Source organism: Stegostoma tigrinum, chromosome 1 (genome assembly GCF_030684315.1).
Source record: "Stegostoma tigrinum isolate sSteTig4 chromosome 1, sSteTig4.hap1, whole genome shotgun sequence".
Lineage (NCBI taxonomy): Eukaryota > Metazoa > Chordata > Chondrichthyes > Orectolobiformes > Stegostomatidae > Stegostoma > Stegostoma tigrinum.
Genome location: NC_081354.1, coordinates 181,012,981 through 181,031,795, shown reverse-complemented (window position 1 = coordinate 181,031,795; position 18,815 = coordinate 181,012,981). Strand labels below are relative to the sequence as shown.

Sequence of the window (18,815 nt, the reverse complement as noted above, 5' to 3'; positions counted from 1 at the left end):
ACGTCCCGGCCTCCACTGCGCTCTGTGGCAATGAATTCCACAGGCCCACCACTCTCTGGCTGAAGAAAATGTCTCCTCATTTCCATTTTAAATTTACCCCCTCTAATTCTAAGGCATTTAGGGAGAGGAAGGTCTGGCGGGGGGGGTTATATTGTCAATTATAGCCAAAAGTGTGATTGGGAGGTGCAAAGTGATGTGGGGACGCAGAATGAGTGCATTAAATAGTTTGGGAAGTCTTGTCGAGGTTGCATAATTGTGGAGGACTGAGGCCACAGACTAGCTGGGCCGAAGGATCTGTTTCCATGTTGTACATCTTTCTGACTCTATGACTCTATGAGGTTGCAGAAGAGAAAACCAGCAAGAATTACATTTATGTTATTCGTCTTGGAGGTGACAAAATTATTGAAGGTGATTTCGGGGCTCAAGGGTCAAGGTATGGCAGAGACAGGCAACTGTGTGAAGGTAGATGTATGCAGTGTTGGAACTCACTCCCTAAAATCACTGTGGGTGCACCTACCTTCCAAGGATTACAATGGTTCAACAGGCAGCCTACAATTACCTCCTGAAGGGCAATTAGGGAAAAATAAAATCCTAGCCCAGCCAGTGTGCGCCTCAAGTGAATTAATGAATGAAGAAAAGCATCTCGGTTGTTGAAATCAGTTCAGGATCAAGCATATTGCTGAGAGTACCCGTGATTTTGATCAGTCTGAAGTGATGACCAATGTTGCGCTTCTAAAATCCTCATTCTTCTTTGGAAGTGCCTCTAGAGTTGCCATCGTCCCTGTCGCTGTAACTTCCTATAACGTCACAATCCTTTGAGAGATCAATGTTCTTGAAGTTCTGGCCTCTTGCACGGATTTTAATTATTCCTGTATTGGTAGCTTCCTAATTTCTTGTTTAAGCTCTTTCCTTCTCCCTTTACATTCCAGGTGTGGAGATGCCAGTGTTGGATTGGGTTAGACAAAGTTAGAACTCACATGACACCAGGTAAAAGTCTGAGAGGTTTATTTAAAATCACAAGCTTTCAGAGTGCTGCTCCTTCATCTGGTGGTGGAAGGTGCACAGGCACAAAATATACAGGCAGAGAGATAATGACAAGATGGACACTCTTAATTACTTGGAATGATCTTGCCATTATATCTCTAATGTATAAAGTCAGAAGTCACATGCCACTGGGTTATAGTAGAACAGTTTTATTTAAAATCACAAGCTTCTGTAGCACTGCTCCTTCATCAAGTAAAGTTGAGGGATGCAGACTGGCACAGAATATATAGACAAAGAGATGATGAAAAGATGGATATTCTTAATTACTCAGAATGATCTTGTCATTATCTCTCTGTCTATATATTCTGTGCCAGTCAGCATCCCTGAACTTCACTTGATGAAGGAGCAGTGCTACAGAAGCTTGTGATTTTAAATAAAACTGTTCTACTGCAGCGTAGTGTCATATCATTTCTGACTTTATTCCTCAAGGGCTTGTCTGATTTCAGTTTCCTAACTCTTGTATATGCTTCCTCTTTCTTTTTAACTAAAGAAAAGATTGAGATGACTCAACTTTCAGAATCCTGAGAGAGAAACTTTAATCCAATTATTTTAAAGTTGTCTGGATCCCAATAACAATGCCTTGTTCATCCTCCAAATATGACTGGTCAAACACAACATTGATGCTTCTGGCCTTCAATGTTATTGTCTGATTGCAAACAAATTAACTTGGTTATAGAAACCAGGATGAATTCCAAAAGCTGAATATTCAAAAGGATTTACAAATTCAAATCAACCAGTTTCATTTGAACAAGAATATTATTAGAGACCACTTTCAAAGTTATCATAAATTAAGCACTTACAAATGAATGTACATTTTAATCCTCTTTATTTTTTCTGTTGGCTAAATTTATTTGGGCTTTCTTGTTTGAATATGCAAGGGATAACAAATTAAGGTGAATAAAATGAAGTAGAGATGTCTGATTTCATTGAGACAGTATGAAGGGCTAAATGGCCAATTCCTGTTCTTATGGATCTATGTTCGAAGATCTGGTGGCAAGATAAGATGCCTCACACTACAGTTCTCTCCCTGAGTAAAAAACCCAGCAGTAGCACTGCCAAAAAGTATCAATAAAGTAGAGTTATAGATGTGAGCTTTGCTAATGAAGGCATGTGTGCCAAATATCTTCTTCACCACCCTGACTAGCTGCAACTCCACTTTCAAGGAACTATGCACCTGTAGCCATAGATCTCTTTGCTCAGCAACACTCCTCAGGAATCTACTATTAACTATATAAATACTGGACTGGTTTGTTTTACCAGCTAATCCAGCTCCCTGGCAGCGTCACTGAGTAACCCCCTTCCCCCAGCTCCCTGTGTTACTGCCTGGATCTCTATTGATGTTAATCCAGCTCCCTCACAGCATCACTCAGTAACCCCCTTTCCCCAGCTCCCTGTGTTACTGCCTGTATCTCTATTGATATTAATACATCTCCCTCACAGTGTCACTGAGTAACCCCCTTCCCCCAGCTCCCTGTATTACACCCTGTATCTCTATTGATGTTAATCCATCTCCTCTGATGAAGGGTCTAGGCCCGAAACGTCAGCTTTTGTGCTCCTGAGATGCTGCTTGGCCTGCTGTGTTCATCCAGCCTCACATTTTATTATCTTGGATTCTCCAGCATCTGCAGTTCCCATTATCTCTCCCTCACAGTGTCACTGAGTAACCCCCTTCCCCCAGTTCCCTGTATTACTGTCTGTATCTCTATTGATGTTAATCCATCTCCCTCACAGTGTCACTGAGTAACCCCCTTTCCCCAGTTCCCTGTATTACAGCCTGTATCTCTATTGATGTTAATCCATCTCCCTCACAGTGTCACTGAGTAACCCCCTTCCCCCAGCTCCCTGTGTTACAGCCTGTATCTCTATTGATGTTAATCCATCTCCCTCACACTGTCACTGAGTAACCCCCTTCCCCCACCTGCCTGTGTTACTGCCTGTATCTCTATTGATGTTAATCCATCTCCCTCACAGTGTCACTGAGTAACCCCCTTCCCCCAGCTCCCTGTGTTACTGCCTGTATCTCTATTGATGTTAATCCAGCTCCCTTACAGTGTCACTGAGTAACCCCCTTCCCCCAGCTCCCTGTGTTACTGACTGTATCTCTGTTGATATTAATCCAGCTCCCTTACAGTGTCACTCAGAAACCCCCTTCCCCCAGCTCCCTGTGTTACTGACTGTATCTCTGTTGATATTAATCCAGCTCCCTTACAGTGTCACTCTTGCCATCACTTCACAGCGTAAACCAGTTGTCCAGCCAACTGAGCTGATCAACCCACCAGCATAGGATAACACTGTAAAACTGAATTACAGAGTGTTCATAACAGATTTCCCAGATTCGGCAGACAGATTTGTCCACAGAGAAAAAGAGTCGGGGGGAGAGACAGACAGATTCAGTAGAGAGAGAAATTGAGCACAAATGTGGTCAGAAGTCATGCTTGATTGACTTCCGGTGGATTTAAAACAAAGCTGGGAGTTTGAGCTGGAGGGAGAAGTTTCAGGAAAACACTCCATGTGAAGACAGTTCTTAGGTTAAAAGTTGCCCAGCTGGGAATGTAAAAACAAAACAGAAGTAAACCTTTGGGAGCTAAGAATCATTTTGGGCTTGCACTTGGATGACTGAATATTGACCTGAAGGTCAGATTATAGCTTGGGGGTTCTATGTAAAGTAAAGTTAAAGATGAAGGTTATTTCACATAATTTATAGAATCATTTGCTCATGAAATAATGTTTCATTTAGTTTGCTTGCTATAGAAAATGAGAAATCTTGTACTGTCCTCCCAGCTACTAATTGGAGGCTCATCCTGCTTCTTATAGGTTGAAAGTCTCTACTGAGATTGTAACAACGGTACGGGAATGTTGCCAGAATGCCTGATGAGCTCATGCCAAAAAAGCTCTTCTGTAGTGAGCTAACGGGAAACATTCACATACAGGCTAAAGAAAGCACTTCAAGGACACTCTGAAGGTCTTTTTGAACAGTTTCAACAACAACCTGAAGAAATGGGAGAACACAATAGAATCTCTCAACATGGTCCAGTGCTATCAGCAAGAAGTCCATTTCTGAGGGACACGGTTGCATAGATCACAGGAAGGGTGAGTTTTCTTTTTGCAGGCGCAGGGTCTCAAGCAGATCGCCCGAGCAATGAAGCTTGCTTTTTGTGCTCAGTTTGATCTGGTTAGAGTCATCTGCAAACATACTGCATCCAAAGCTTCCCTCAGTCAATTCTTACTGAGACTGTAGTTACATGTGACTGCGAAGAATGAACACCACACTTACTGCTCAGTTGGCTGGATGGTTGGTTTGCAATGGAGAGTGATGCCACATTGTGGGTTCAATTCCTGTGCTGGCTGATGTAACCATGCCTTCTCACCCTCATCCCTCCCCTGAGTTTGAGGTGACCTTCAGGTTAAACCACCCGCAGTCATCTCTCTTCAATGACAGAGTGGGAATTCTGTGACTGTGCCTTCATAAAGAAAACTACTATTTGGAAGGAAGAATGGGGTAATAGAGGGCTAGGGGCAGCACAGTGGCTCAGCAGTTAGCACTGCAGCCTCAGTGCCAGGGACCCAGGTTCAAAGAACAAAGAACAAAGAGCAAAGAAAATTACAGCACAGGAACAGGCCCTTCGTCCCTCCAAGCCTGTGCCAATTGAGATCCTCTGTCTAACCTGTCATCTATTTTCTAAGGGCCTGTGTCCATTTGCTCCCTGCCCATCCATGTACCTGTCCAAATATATCTTAAAAGACGCTAACGTGTCTGCATCTACCACCTCCTCTGGCAACGCGTTCCAGGCACCCACCACCCTCTGTGTAAAGAATTTTCCACGCATATCTCCCTTAATTCAATTCCAGCTTCAGGTGACTGTGTGGAGTTTGAGCATTCACCTTGTGTCTGTATGGGTTTCCTCTGAGTACTCTGGCTTCCTCTCACAGTCCAAAGATGTACTGGTTGGGAGGATTTGATGTTCTAAATTGTCCCCCTGGTGTCCGGGGAAATGTAAGCTAGGTGGATTATCCATAGGAAATGTGGGGATAGGGTGGGTCTGGGCAAGATGCTCTTCAAAGAGTTAGTGTGGACTTGATGGGCCAAATGATCGGCTTCCACACTGTCAGAATTCTGTGAACAGGACTCAAAAGACAAGTTGATATGTATTTGGAAAATGGCAGTATTAGGATAGCAACAGGGAAGTCAAATCAAAGAGATTGCCTTTCATAGCAGTACTGACCAGGAAAACTACATTGTTGCTACATTTCCCGACATTATAACAAGGATTATACTTAACTTTGCCTTTACATTGCACAACTCAGTGGGCAAAGCTGAGTGAGAAATTAATGAAAGTTATACTTGACTTTGGAGTTCAGTGCATGTTTCAAAATCATCCTCTGCACTTAAGTTGATATACTGAGAAATATTTCAAAAATGCCCTTGCAAAATTAGTGTAAAACTGGCCCCAATGACTCACTGATCTGACTATAGTTCCCAAGTAATATGCACTCTTAATGGATTGCATTTTCAAACACACTCTGGTTACAAACACCTACCGATTGAAGCAATCTCCCTTTATTAGTCTGGTAGAAAAATCCAAGAATCCCTTATTATATCTTGCTTAACTTGATATTTGCTTTCAACTATCTGCAATGTTTGAACAACACTTGACTTTGGTAGGTTGGATGGGTTGTGAATAGATTCAAGACTGAGCTTGTGTTACAGGTTCTCAGAACATAGTGGATGAGAGAACGTGAACAGACAGATGGCTGGGTCAGCTTCCAGATCCTGGTGAGGGGAGGACAGATATCCTTGAAAGTGTTCAAGGAATAATTAATCTGGGTATTGTTATTCATTGATGAGATCTGAGTATTGCTGGATCTGATCATGCTTAATTTCCATTGAACAGATGATAGCATGCCATCTACATGAATCGCTAATATGTAGTATGTATGTGTGTGTTAGCTCTGCGTGTATGTGTCTGGCTAACTGATCTTTGAGCAGTTTGAGCACGTGTGAGTTTGAATGCATTTTCTGTGTCTATGTGGACATATGTGCATATGATCTGTGTGTGTAAATGTATGTGCTGTGTGATCTAAGTTTATGTGTGCAGAGCTGGCTCAAACAATTGAGTAGATCCTGCTCCAGTTCATATGCTTGCATGATTATGTGAGTGTTAAATGTAAATGCATGTGTGAAAGGTGTGTGTACAAGTATTAGAGAGATGACAGTGTATTTGTATGTGTTTATGCTTGGGTGAGTTGTGTGTCAGTTTGTACATATGGGCGTGTGTGTACGCACATGTGAGAGTGTTATGTACGTACATGTGTTAGATGTGTGTTGTTAGTCGTGTGTCTGTAATTTTCAAGCTACCTTTTTGTGTCTCTGGAGTTGGAATAATCAAAGTAATATTTCATTTCTTTTGGTGGCTTGATGATTTTGGACCATTGCACTGGACTGGGTTGGATTGCTAGTTATGAGAAGAATGCAAGGAGGCTTCAATGTGATTTTGGACAAGTTGATTTAGTGGGCAAGCCTGTGGCAGATGCAGTGCAATGTGGGTAAATTTGAAGCAATATGCACGGATATGTTAGGAAGCATGGATATACAAAGGGGTCTGGGCATCCTTGTCCACTAGTTAGTGAAAGTAAGCAGACAGGCGCAGCAAGAGGTAAAGAAAATACATAGTACATTGGCCTAAATTGCAAAATGGTTTGCGTTTAGAAGTAGAGCTGGCTTAATGAAGTTATACAAGGCTTTGGTGAAACCACACCTGGAGTATTGCATTCAGTTTTCATCTCCCTACCTAAGAAAGGATACACATTTCATTGAGGAAGTGCAGCAGGGGTTCAATAGACTGGTACCAGGACTACCATATGAAGAGATTGGTTTAAACTGGACTTGAAAAATTTAGAAGCAAGAGGGGGCATCTGATTGATTCTAAGAGGGCTGGACAGATTAGATTCAGGGACAATGTTTCCCCTGTTTTAGGAATCTAGTACCAGAGAACGCTGACTCAAGATATGGAGTAGACCATTTAGTACTAAGATGAGGAAAGATTTCTTTACTCAAAGGGTAGTGAGCCCATGCAATTTTCTATCACAGTTGGCTGTGGAGGCAAAGTTACTGAATATATTGAGGACAATGATAAGTATGTTTTTAGATTTGAAAGACATCAAGAGAAATGAGGAGAAAGCGGAATATGATACTGAGATAGAGGATCGCCATGATCATATTGAATGGCTTGAAGGGCCACACAGCCCACTCCTGCTCCTGGTTACCAAGCTTCTATGTCTAGCATCTTACATGATAATCAGTTCAAATTTCACCATGAGAAGTTATGGTTTCGCAAACATAAGTTTGAAAATCAATAGGGTACTGTTAAGAAAATTAAGATCTTGAGTTGGCATACTGGCAGTAAAACATAACGAGCTCAATAAGTTCTTTCAGTGACTTTGCTGCTCTTGGTTGGTCCAATCTATAAGTTTTGAAACTGGGAAAACTGGGATTGTTCTCCTTAGAGAGGAAAAGGTTCAAGAGAGATTTCATTGAGGTGACTCACAATGATTACGGTGTTGAACTAAGGCGATGTGGAGGGTTTAAAGTAATTTAGTAACATGATGTAATGTTAGGAGATACAAGGTCTGAAAAGGACTGGGAGAGACAAATAACAATCTATGAATAAACAGTGGCCTAATGGTATCATCGCTGGACTATCCAGAGACCTAGAAATGTTCTGGGGACACTGGGTTGAATTCTGCCATGGCAGACAGTGGAATTTGAAATCGATAAATATCTGGAATTAAGAGTCTATTGATGACTGTGAATCCATTCCCAATTGTCAGAAGAACCCATCTGGTTCACTAACGTCCTCGAGGGAATTAAACTGTTATCCTTAGACAGACTAAACTACATGTGACTCCAAACCCATAGCAATGTGGTTGAGTCTTAATTGCACTTTGGGCAACTGGGGAGAGACGGAATGGCAATAAATGCTGGCCTAGCCAGTGACGCCCTCATCCTGTGAATGAATAAAAATAAGTAATTCAAAAATGGGATGCAACAGAATGCGGCGGTGATATGGAACGTGTTTGTTTTTAATGCAGTTGCTACATGTACAGGGCAGGCCAAGCAGCATCTTAGGAGCAGGAAAGCTGACGTTTCATCAGCTGACGCCCTTGACCGTGTCTCCCGCATTTCCTGCATCTCATCCCTCACATCCCGTCCCCGCAATAACAAGCAAAAGCCTAGACCCTTCTCTTTCAATTCCTCCCACTTCCTACAGACAAAGTTGGGGGGGGGGGCATGGGTACCCGCATGGGCCCAAGCTATGCCTGCCTCTTTGTAGGTTACATGGAACAATCCCTCTTCCATACCTACACTGGCCCTAAACCCAATTCTTCCTCTGTTACAAGAGACAATAGACAATAGGTGCTGGAGTAGGCCATTTGGCCCTTCGAGCCAGCACCACCATTTATTATGATCATGGCTGATCATCCACAATCAGTATCCTGTCCCTGCCTTATCCCCATAACCCTTGATTCCACTATCTCTAAGAGCTCTATCCATCTCTTTCTTGGAAGTATCCAGAGAGTTGGCCTCTGCTGCCTTCTGGGGCAAAGCGTCCCATATGTCCACCACTCTCTGGGTGAAGAAGTTTTTCCTCAACTCTGTTCTAAATGGCCTACCCCTTATTTTTAAACTGTGTCCTCTGGTTCTGGTTACATTCATCAATGTAACCAGAACCAGAGGACACAGTTTAAAAATAAGGGGTAGGCCATTTAGAACAGAGTTGAGGAAAAACTCCTTCACCCAGAGAACATAGAACATAGAACATAGAACAGTACAGCACAGAACAGGCTCTTCAGCCCACGATGTTGTGCCGAGAGTGGTGGACATATGGGATGCTTTGCCCCAGAAGGCAGTGGAGGCCAAATCTCTGGATACTTTCAAGAAAGAGATGGAAAGAGCTCTTAGAGATAGTGGAATCAAGGGTTATGGGGATAAGGCAGGGACAGGATACTGATTGTGGATGATCAGCCATGATCATAATGAATGGTGGTGCTGGCTCGAAGGGCCGAATGGCCTTCTCCTGCACCTATTGTCTATTGTCTATGACCTCCCCACCTACACTCACCTTTACTGGCTCCATCCCCACCTCTTAAACTTGTCTGTCTCCACTCCACCTATCTTCTCCTCTATCCATCTTCGATCCGCCTCCCCCTCTTTCCCTATTTATTCCAGTTCCCTCTCCCCATCCCCCATTTCTGATGACGTGTCTCGGCCCGAAACACCAGCTTTCCTGCTCCTAAGATGCTGCTTGGCCTGCTGCGTTCATCCAGCTCCACACCTTGTTATCTCGGATTCTCCAGCATCTCCAGTTCCTATTATCTCTGATACATGTATGAGGCAGTCCGAAATGGGTTTAGAGTGTGTGCTAAATAAGGCAGGTTAGAAATGTGCTTATGTAGCCACTTTGGATTATAATAATAGTGTGGTAACAATAGCGACCTGGCTCAAACAATACTTAATGTAATGCATTCAGGAAAGATAAGGGATGAGAAATGAAAACGGAGGGTGGCATGACTGATCAAAGGCACTGTTAAAGCATTGGAATGAGATGATGGACTCGAGGAATCAAAGTCAGAATCTTTTTGCTTAGAAGTAAGGAACAATAGAGGAGCTACTATGCAGCCAGGTACATATTACTGGCAGCAAATCAAGAGAAGGATTTGAGGAGCAAATTAGCAGGCAAATTGTGAAAAAAAAATGCAAACGTCCAGAGTCATAATAATGTAGATCTTCAACGACCTTACATCTGTAGGTTAAGAATGATTCTACTATTCATATTCCTTTTAGTTTGAGGAACATAAGGTGGCAGCGGAGTAGGACACTCCTGCCTGATCTTTTTCTTTCTTTTCTCTTTTTCCTCTCTTTTCTTCACTCCCATCATCTCCTCACAGCACCAGAGGCAAATACCGGCAGGTGCCAGAAGCAGCGAGTCCTGGAGTGCGAGCCCAGGGAACAAGCTGGAACAGTGCCTGAGTTTTGCGAGCCCCAGAACACCGCGTAGGGAATCCCAAGTCCTGGAGCGGTGCGAGTGAGGCAAATCCCAATAACGCACGACTTACCTTGTTGCTGGGGAGTGCCGGTGAGGGGCGGACTGGAGGCTGATGTGATGTGGGTCAGTTGTTGGGCTTGAACCTGGCACCACACGTTGAGCTGTTGCTGCAGCTTGGTATACTTACTGAACTGTAATGTCAATCCTCTTTTGTATAACAACATTATATTTTTTACTCTTTTAAATTTGTATCTTGGTACTTGTACCTGAGACGGTGCCATTAAAAGGCAACCATTGTAAAAACTTTTCACTGTGCTCCCTATTTCTGTACTGGAATACAATTTACAACAAAGGATATTCTATTCTATGTTCTATTCTATTCTTTTTAGTCTGGAGATTAAAGGTTTAAAGTGTAAGACAAATGAAGAACCTGATTAAGATCCTTCTAAAACACCCTAAAGCAAATCAAACCAGCCTGGGTTAATTGCATTTAAAAATTAACTTGCGTTTATCTCGCTGAGTCAGGATTGCTCACGAGAGAATGGCGAAGTAGAAGTGACTCATCCATAAGCCTTCAACGCAGTCAGAAGTCCATCTTTCTTCAGTACCGGATTCAAATTGTTTATATAGTGCTCAGATGAAAAAGTTATAAGCAGCTTGTAAACATGGGGTGTCTGAAGAAACCCGGTAAGTCGCTTGAGAAGACAATTACAATTATGAGCGCTATAAGTTAATAATATGGCTCACAGAATTAAAGAGTAGTGTTGAAGGTAAAATCTGTTTGATAACATCTAAAAGCATGTTGCTTTGCTTGGAGATGGGCAACAGGGTTGAAAGGTTCCTTTGTTTAATTTATCTGTGTATGATTACCAACAGGAGTACATTGCTCAAATTGAGAGCAGGTAGGAAGAGGCAGATGCAGATATGGCCTCATTTACAGTTCATGAGAGGAAGAGACACTGGAAGATTTGTCCAGCTTTGAGTTGGAGGGAGAAATCTACAATGATCTTGATCTTGAAAATAATCTATTGGTTCAGAGAATCCAGTGAAGCCTAAATCTGTTCATGTCTAAAAATGAAAAATCTCAAAACACAATGTATTTCAGTTCATCACTGGATGTTGAAATTTCTTTTCAAATGTTAATAGTCTCTATGAGGGTTGTAACGACAGAGAATGGGTTAGTAATAGCGTCAAGAACAAAGACAGTGACAGGGAAGGGTAGGATTTTTGAAATGTGTATAACTGAATCTTCTTGATCAGTGATATGGTCCATTTCAAGCCCACCGACTTCCACAGCGACATGGAATACACCTCCTCCCACCTACCTTCCTGCAAAAATTCCATCCCCTATTCCCAGTTCCTTCACCTCCTCTGTATCTGCTCCCAGGATGAGGCATTCCACCCCCGTACATCCCAGATGTCCTTGTTCTTCAAGGGCCGCAACTTCACTTCCGCGGTGGTTGAGAACGCCCTCGACCCTGTCTCCCGTATTTCTCGCAACTTTTCCCTCACACCCCACCCCCGCAATAACTGCCAAAAGAGAATCCCCCTAGTCCTCACATACCACCCCACCAACCTCCGGATACAACGCATCATTCTCCGACACTTCAGCCATCTACAATCCGACCCCACCACCAAAGACATTTTTCCATCCCTACCCCTGTCTGCTTTCCGGAGAGACCACTCTCTCCGTGACTCCCTTGTCCGCTCCACACTCCCCTCCAACCCCACCACACCCGGCACCTTCTCCTGCAACCGCAGGAAATGCTACACTTGCCCCCACACCTCCTCCCTCACCCCCATCCCAGGCCCCAAGATGACTTTCCACATCAAGCAGGTGCTCACCTGCACATCCGCCAATGTGGTATACTGCATCCGCTGTACACGGTGTGGCTTCCTCTACTTTGGGGAAACCAAGCAGAGGCTTGGGGACCGCTTTGTAGAACACCTATGTTTGGTTCGCAATAAACAAATGCACCTCTCAGTCGCAAACCATTTTAACTTCCCCTCCCATTCCTTAGATGACATGTCTATCCTGGGCCTCCTGCAGTACAACAATGATGCTACCCAAAGGTTGCAGGAACAGCAACTCATATTCCGCTTGGGAACCATGCAGCCCAATGGTATCAATGTGGATTTCATCAGCTTCAAAATCTCCCCTCCCCCTACTGCATCCCAAAACCAGCCCAGCTCGCCCGACCTCCCTAACCTGTTCTTCCTCTCACCTATCCCCTCCCCCCACCTCAAGCCGCACCTCCATTTCCTACCTACTAACCTCATCCTGCCCCCTTGACATGTCCATCCTCCCCGTGCTAACCTATCCCCTCCCTACCTCCCCACCTATACTCTCCTCTATATCTATCCTCTATCCATCTTTGGTCCGTCTCCCCCTTTCTCCCTATTTATTTCAGAATCATCTCCCCGACCCCTTTTCTAATGAAGGGTCTAGGCCCGAAACATCAGCTTTTGTGCTCCTAAGATGCTGCTGGGCCTGCTGTGTTCATCCAGCTCCACACTTTGTTATCTGTCTTCTTGATCAAGTGTGTCTCCAGCATGAGCTGGAAGGAAGCAGTGCTAGATTTAATTCTTGGGGCTCAGATTCTAACAATATAACCATAGCACCTTCAAGTTCAATGATGTTAACATCACGGAATCCCTTACTGTCAACTTCCTGGGGATTACCATTGACTAGAAACTCAGCTGGACTCACCACTTAGACACAGTAGCTGCAAGAACAGGTGAGAGGCTAGGGGTACTGTGGTGAGTAACTCACCTCCTGACTCCCCCCAGAGCTTGTCCATCATCTAAAAGGCAGAAGTTAGGAATGTAACATAATACCCACATCCTCATGTGCCTGGATGGGTGCAGCTCAAACAAAATATCAAGAAGCCTGGCACCTTCTGGGAAAAAAACAGTCTGCTTAGAGTCATAGAGACACAGAGCATGGAAACAGACCCTTTAGTCCAACATAACACAGCATGGACCTGAAGGAGGGTCCTGACCCAAAACGTCAGCTTTCCTGCTCCTCTGCGCTGCCTGGCCTCCTGTATTCCTCTACACTGTGCTCCACACTGTGTTATCTCTGACTCCAGGGTCGGCAGTTCTTACTATCTCTTTGGTGCAACATGTCTATGTCAACCAGGTTTCCCAAATTAGACTATTTGCCTGCATTTTGCCCTTATCCCTCTAAACCTTTCCTATTCATGTATGTGTCCAAATGCCTATTAAATGTTGTAACGGTACCTGCATGTATCACCTCCTCTGGCAGTCCATTCCACATATGCACCACTCTCTGTGCGAAAAAAGTTATCCCTCAGCTCCCTTTTAAACTGTCCCCCCTCACCTTAAAACTATGCCCTCCATGTTTGAATTTCACGATTCTACTATTCACCTTATCTGTGGCCCTTCAGATTTCATAAACTTGTATAAGTTCACCCGATTGGCACCACATCCACAAGCACCCGCACCCTCCACACTAAAACTCAGTAGAAGCAGTTGTGTAATATCTACAAGATTCACTGCAGAAATGCACCAAAGATCCTTAGACAGCACCTTCCAAACCCACCACAACTTCCATCTAGAAGGACAAGGACAGCAGATACATGGGAACGCCAGCTTCAAGATCCCCTCTGAGGTATTCACCATCCTGACTTGGAAACACGTCACCTCATTCAGTCAAAACCCTGGAATTCCCTCCTTAACAGCATTATGGGTCAACCTGCAGTAGGTGGACTCAAGCAGTTTGAGAAGGCAGCTCACCACCATCTTCCTTTGAGCAATAAAAGCTGGCCCAGTCAGTGATGCCATGTCCTACACAAATGAATAAAAAAGTTTGGTAAAATGGGGAATGATTCAGAGTAGGTGACTGTGGGAAACAGCAATCGCGTCATCACATGCAGTGAAGTTATGCAAAAGAATAAGGAGCAATAATGTGTGAAAATAACCAACTGGAGAAGGACAAGTTTCAGTGATTTGGAAAGGAAGCTGGTTCAGGTGAATTATAACTGAAGGTTAACAGGGAAAACCATGGAAAGCAGTGGGCATTGGAAAAGTTTTGAATTTGAAGCCCTCAAAGAGGAGATCATTTTCAATGAGACAACAGAGTAGAACGTAAGGTCAAACTTTCTTGACAGCTAAAGAAATGGAGATTAAAAGGAAGCAGAACATAATTTCTGATAAACATCAAAATTACAATATACTAGAGATCCTTGGTGAATGTTAAAAGTGCAAGGGAGAATGGAGAAAGGAAATAAGAGGGGCAGAGAATTAATAATGTAAGGTAAGTTAAATGTAATGTAATGCAGGTAATGTAAAGGGAACATAAGAACTTCTATAATCATGTAAAGAGTTTAAAAAATGTGTCAAAAGGAGAGTTGGAGGAAAGGAGACCAGGAGAATTTGAAATGGAAGGGATGAATGTCCTAAGGTGGACAAGTTCAAAATCATGAAAGATTAAATAATCAGAAACAGTTTCCAGTGGCAAAAAGCTCAAGTACAACAGGAAACTTGACTATGATAATCAGCAAAAGAACCATTAAGGAAGTAAAGTGCACATCGTGAATGGTTATGATCTGGAATGCACTGCCAGAAATGTTAAAGGAAGCAGAAAACAAAAGCCTTCAAAATTGTAAATAATTGAAGGAAAAAAATGGATTGTGGAGAAAGAGCAAGGCTGTGGGGGTGATTAGACTGTGATTTTAAAAGGTCCGGCATGGTAGGATGAAACATCAAATGGTCTCCTTCCCTGCGTTATTCCAGGAAGTGACTCCAGACCATACAACTATTAGTTATCTCAATCAAGAACTCAGTTACAATGGAATAAATACAAGAAAGAGTAGCATAAAGGGAGGTCCTTATATTTTATAAGACCTGAGGGAGCAGGTAATTAATATAAGCTCAAATTAAAAAGAAACCATTGTTTGTGGCGATCTAAGGAGAAGAATGCGCACTGATGTGGAATTCAACAATTTTAAGATATTTTGGGAAATAATGGAGTGTTATCGCTTACTCTGTCCTGGCTGTGTTTCCAGATGATTGCTCATTCTCTCCAGTTCTGCTTTTCCATCATTGCAGGGCACAATTGCTGGAATCTCACCCTATCAACAGGCTGCTTTATTTTCAACTACAACCAATCACTTAAGGTCATTGAATCGATGTGAAAGGTGGCGGTGAATAATAAATGATTGTTCATCTCTTAAGTGCAGTGAACAAATACAGTTAAAACTTCTGAAAAAGATAGATCTTTTGAAATTTCTCTGAAATCCCTAAAGTAATGGTGTAAAAACTGCAAGGTATTGATTTAGTATCAGAATGTTCAGTTCCGGTTGGTTGCATTCCAGTGTTGACATTCCCATGATAGCAGACCATTCTTTTCCATTGACTACTGGATCATTTCAGTCTATTTTGAAGTCTGCACCCTTCATTTCAAGAACTGGGAATCCATCAGTCAATGATTTTTGTGTCATGGGCTATTAGAGCCCAATCGTCTCACGCAAACAGTAAAATCACGAGTCATTCAAACACTCGCTCAGTTCTCATCTCTTTATCATGCCAATAAACATCATGTCTGTAGCGGCTCAGCTGATTGTTCCCCTGCTCAGAGCCAGAAGATTGAGGGGTTCATAGACCCATTAGGAGCATTAACATGAAGAGAGATCTGGGCATACAGGTCTTCAGATCCCTGAAAATGGCAAAACAAGTGGATAAGGTGGTCAAGAAGCCATAGAGCATGTTTGCCTTTATTGGCGGGGGCATCAAATGTAAAATTCGGCTAGTTATGTTACAGCTATACAAAGCTTTAGTTACAATACCTAACATCGGACTATTGCATGCAGTTCTGCTTGCCACACTACCAAAGGGATGTGGTGCTTTGGAGAGAGTACAGAAATGTTTTACCAGGATGTTGCCTGGTCTGGAAGGTTTTAGTCATGAGGACATGTTGGACAAACTTGGAATGTTTTCACTGGAAAGACAGGGGCTGAGTGATGACTTAGTAGAGGTCTACAAAGTTATCACAGGCATCGATATGTTGGATAATCAGAGACCTATTCCCAGGGTGGAAAGGTCAACTACAAGAGGGCACAGGTTCAACATAAGAGGGGGAAAGTTAGGGGAGAAGTACAGGGAATATTTTTCACACAGAGGATGGTGGGTGCCTGGAACGCCCTGCCTGTGGAGCTGGTGGAAGCAGGCACGTTAGCAACGTTTAAGGCTTATCTTGAAAGATACACAAATGAGGGATGAACGGAAGGATGGAAACTGCGTGTGGGCAATAAATAGCAGGTCTGAATATGGATTCAGAATTGGAACAAGCCTGGTGGGCCAAAGGGCCTGTTCCTGTGCTATATTGACTTCTATATCTGCAGACTTTGAAAATAACATCAAGTCTGTCACCTTAGCGTAGTATTGGGGGAGGCCTGCATGAGTGGGAATTGGGGGGCTGCCACTCTTCATTTGGCACGAAGCTCAGGCCTTTTCTGTGCTGTGTGAGCATGCCAGCTCACCATACAGTATTAGCTGCCGCTTATGAGGGTGAATGCTGTTGTCACTCAAGTTACATTTGAGAATGCCATGGGTAAACCACTTCCTGATCTAGCTAGAAGAACCTCTTCTCTAGCATGATTGCTCTCCTCTACGGGAACATTTGGAACAAAACTGTACAGTCAGGGATTCTTCTCGTGCCAGTGGTGAGGAAATTACCAGAATGTATCTGAGACAATCCCAATGAAGGTCCAGGCAATTTGATCTCACAGGACAATATTGTTTGGATCCTGACACTCAGCAGGGAATCTCTCTTGGAATGACTGGGTGGAGATTTTTTCAATTTTTTTTATCCATTAACAGAGTGAGGGCATCACTGGCCAGGCAGCATTTATTTCCCATCCCTGATTGCCCAGAGGGCAGTTCAGAGTCAACCACATTGCTGTGGGTCTGTAGTCACATGTAGGCCAGACCAGGTAAGGATGGCAGTTTCATTCCTGGAAGGACATTAGTGAACCAGATGGGTTTTTCCCAAAAATCAACAATGGATTCGTGGTCATCATTCGATTCTTAATTCCAGATACTTTTATTGAATTCAAGAAGCCAGGACACCTGAAAGTTTTCTGGGTCTCTATATTAACAGCTCAGCGATAATAGTACGAGGCCATCACTTCCCCTTAATAAAAATGCATTGTGGTAATTTGGGACAGGAATGGAACATTCAATGAGGTACTTTTTTATAAAATAATTCACTTGCAGGACTTGGATGTCACTGACTGGGCTAACATTTATTGCCCATTCCTAGTTGCCTCTTGACAAGGGGTGGTGAGCTGTGCTCTTGAACTTCTCTAGCCTATGTGCTGACCACAATAGTGTTAGGGGGGAATTGCAGGATTTTAACCCAACAACACTGAAGAAATGATGCTTCCAAAATCAGGATGGTGAGTGGTTTGGAGGGAAACTTGCAGGTGGTGGTGTTCCCATGTATCTCCTGTCCTTCTCCCTCTGGATGTCAAAGTTGAGGACACCCAGAGCAGCTCCCTCCCGATTGTATACCACTGTGCCCCCTCTGCTGGATCCGTCCTGCCAGTGGGACAGGACGTATCCAGGGATGGTGACGGTGGTGTCTGGGACATTATCTGCAAGGACTAATGCATGAGTGTGACTATTTCAAGCTGTTGCTTAATTAGTCTATGAGATAGCTCTCCCAATTTTGGCACAAACCCCTAGATGGAGGCCTCTATAGAACTGACATGGTTGTTTCTGCTAATAAAATGTGAGGCTGGATGAACACAGCAGGCCCAGCAGCATCTCAGGAGCACAGAAGCTGACGGCCCGAAACGTCAGCTTCTGTGCTCCTGAGATGCTGCTGGGCCTGCTGTGTTCATCCAGCCTCACATTTTATTATCTTGGATTCTCCAGCATCTGCAGTTCCCATTATCATGGTTGTTTCTGCTGTTGTCTTTTCCAGTGCCTAGGTTGATGCCAGGTGGACTGTCTGGTTTCATTTCTTTTCAAAACATTTGTGTGATTGTTACAACTGAGTGACTTCTGAGGCCATTTCAGAGAGCAGTTATGAGTCATCTACATTGCCACAGGTCTAGAGTCACATGCAGGCCAGACCAGACCTGGGCAGGGTAATAGTTTCCTTTCCTAAAGAATATTAGCAAACCAGTGGATCTTTTTTTCAACATTGACAATGACTTCCTGGCCATCATTAGGTTCTCAACTCCAGCTTTTTAATTGAATTCAAATTCCACTCTCTACCATGGCAGGATTTGAAACCAGATCCCCAGAACATTACCTTGGTGGTTTAATTGTCTTGTGATAAAACCACCGGTGAGGAGCAGAGGGTGGGGATGCATTCCAAAACAAGGGTGCAACAATCTCATGAGTCTGTTTCTCTAACTGTGGCTCATCCATACCTTAACATTTACTCACCTTGGTTAGTTTCTCTTCATTGCTTTCTCCAACAAGAATCTACCAATGTTAACTTTGAAATTTACTACAGTCTCCAACCCACTCTGTTTTGTGGGGATGGGCAGCATGGTTGTTAGTAAAGGGCTCTTCATGCTCAGTGGTGGAGTCCCTACCTATGAGCTAGATGGCCTCCATTCAAAGGTGATTCAGTGGTAAGCACTACAGCCTCACAATGCCAGAGACCTGGGTTTGATTCCACCCTCGGGTGACTATCTGTGTGGAGTTTTTACAATCTCTGTGAGTCTGTGCGGGTTTCCTCCAGGTGCT

General features: G+C 43.5%; 1 protein-coding gene across 3 annotated transcripts in view; it reads right to left on the bottom strand.

Moving 5' to 3' along the window:
- The window catches only part of LOC125454992 (dedicator of cytokinesis protein 2-like), a 1,138,509-nt gene that overhangs the window by 56,153 nt on the left and 1,063,541 nt on the right, over positions 1-18,815 (bottom strand). The window contains exon 41 of one of the 3 annotated variants that reach the window (XM_059650434.1): positions 15,626-15,768. The exons of the other annotated variants lie outside the window; for them this stretch is intronic. Coding sequence (XP_059506417.1) covers positions 15,685-15,768 — 84 coding nt within the window. The 3' untranslated portion in view covers positions 15,626-15,684. Of the gene's footprint in view, positions 1-15,625; positions 15,769-18,815 lie in introns of those variants that run through there. 3 annotated transcript variants of the gene reach the window in all.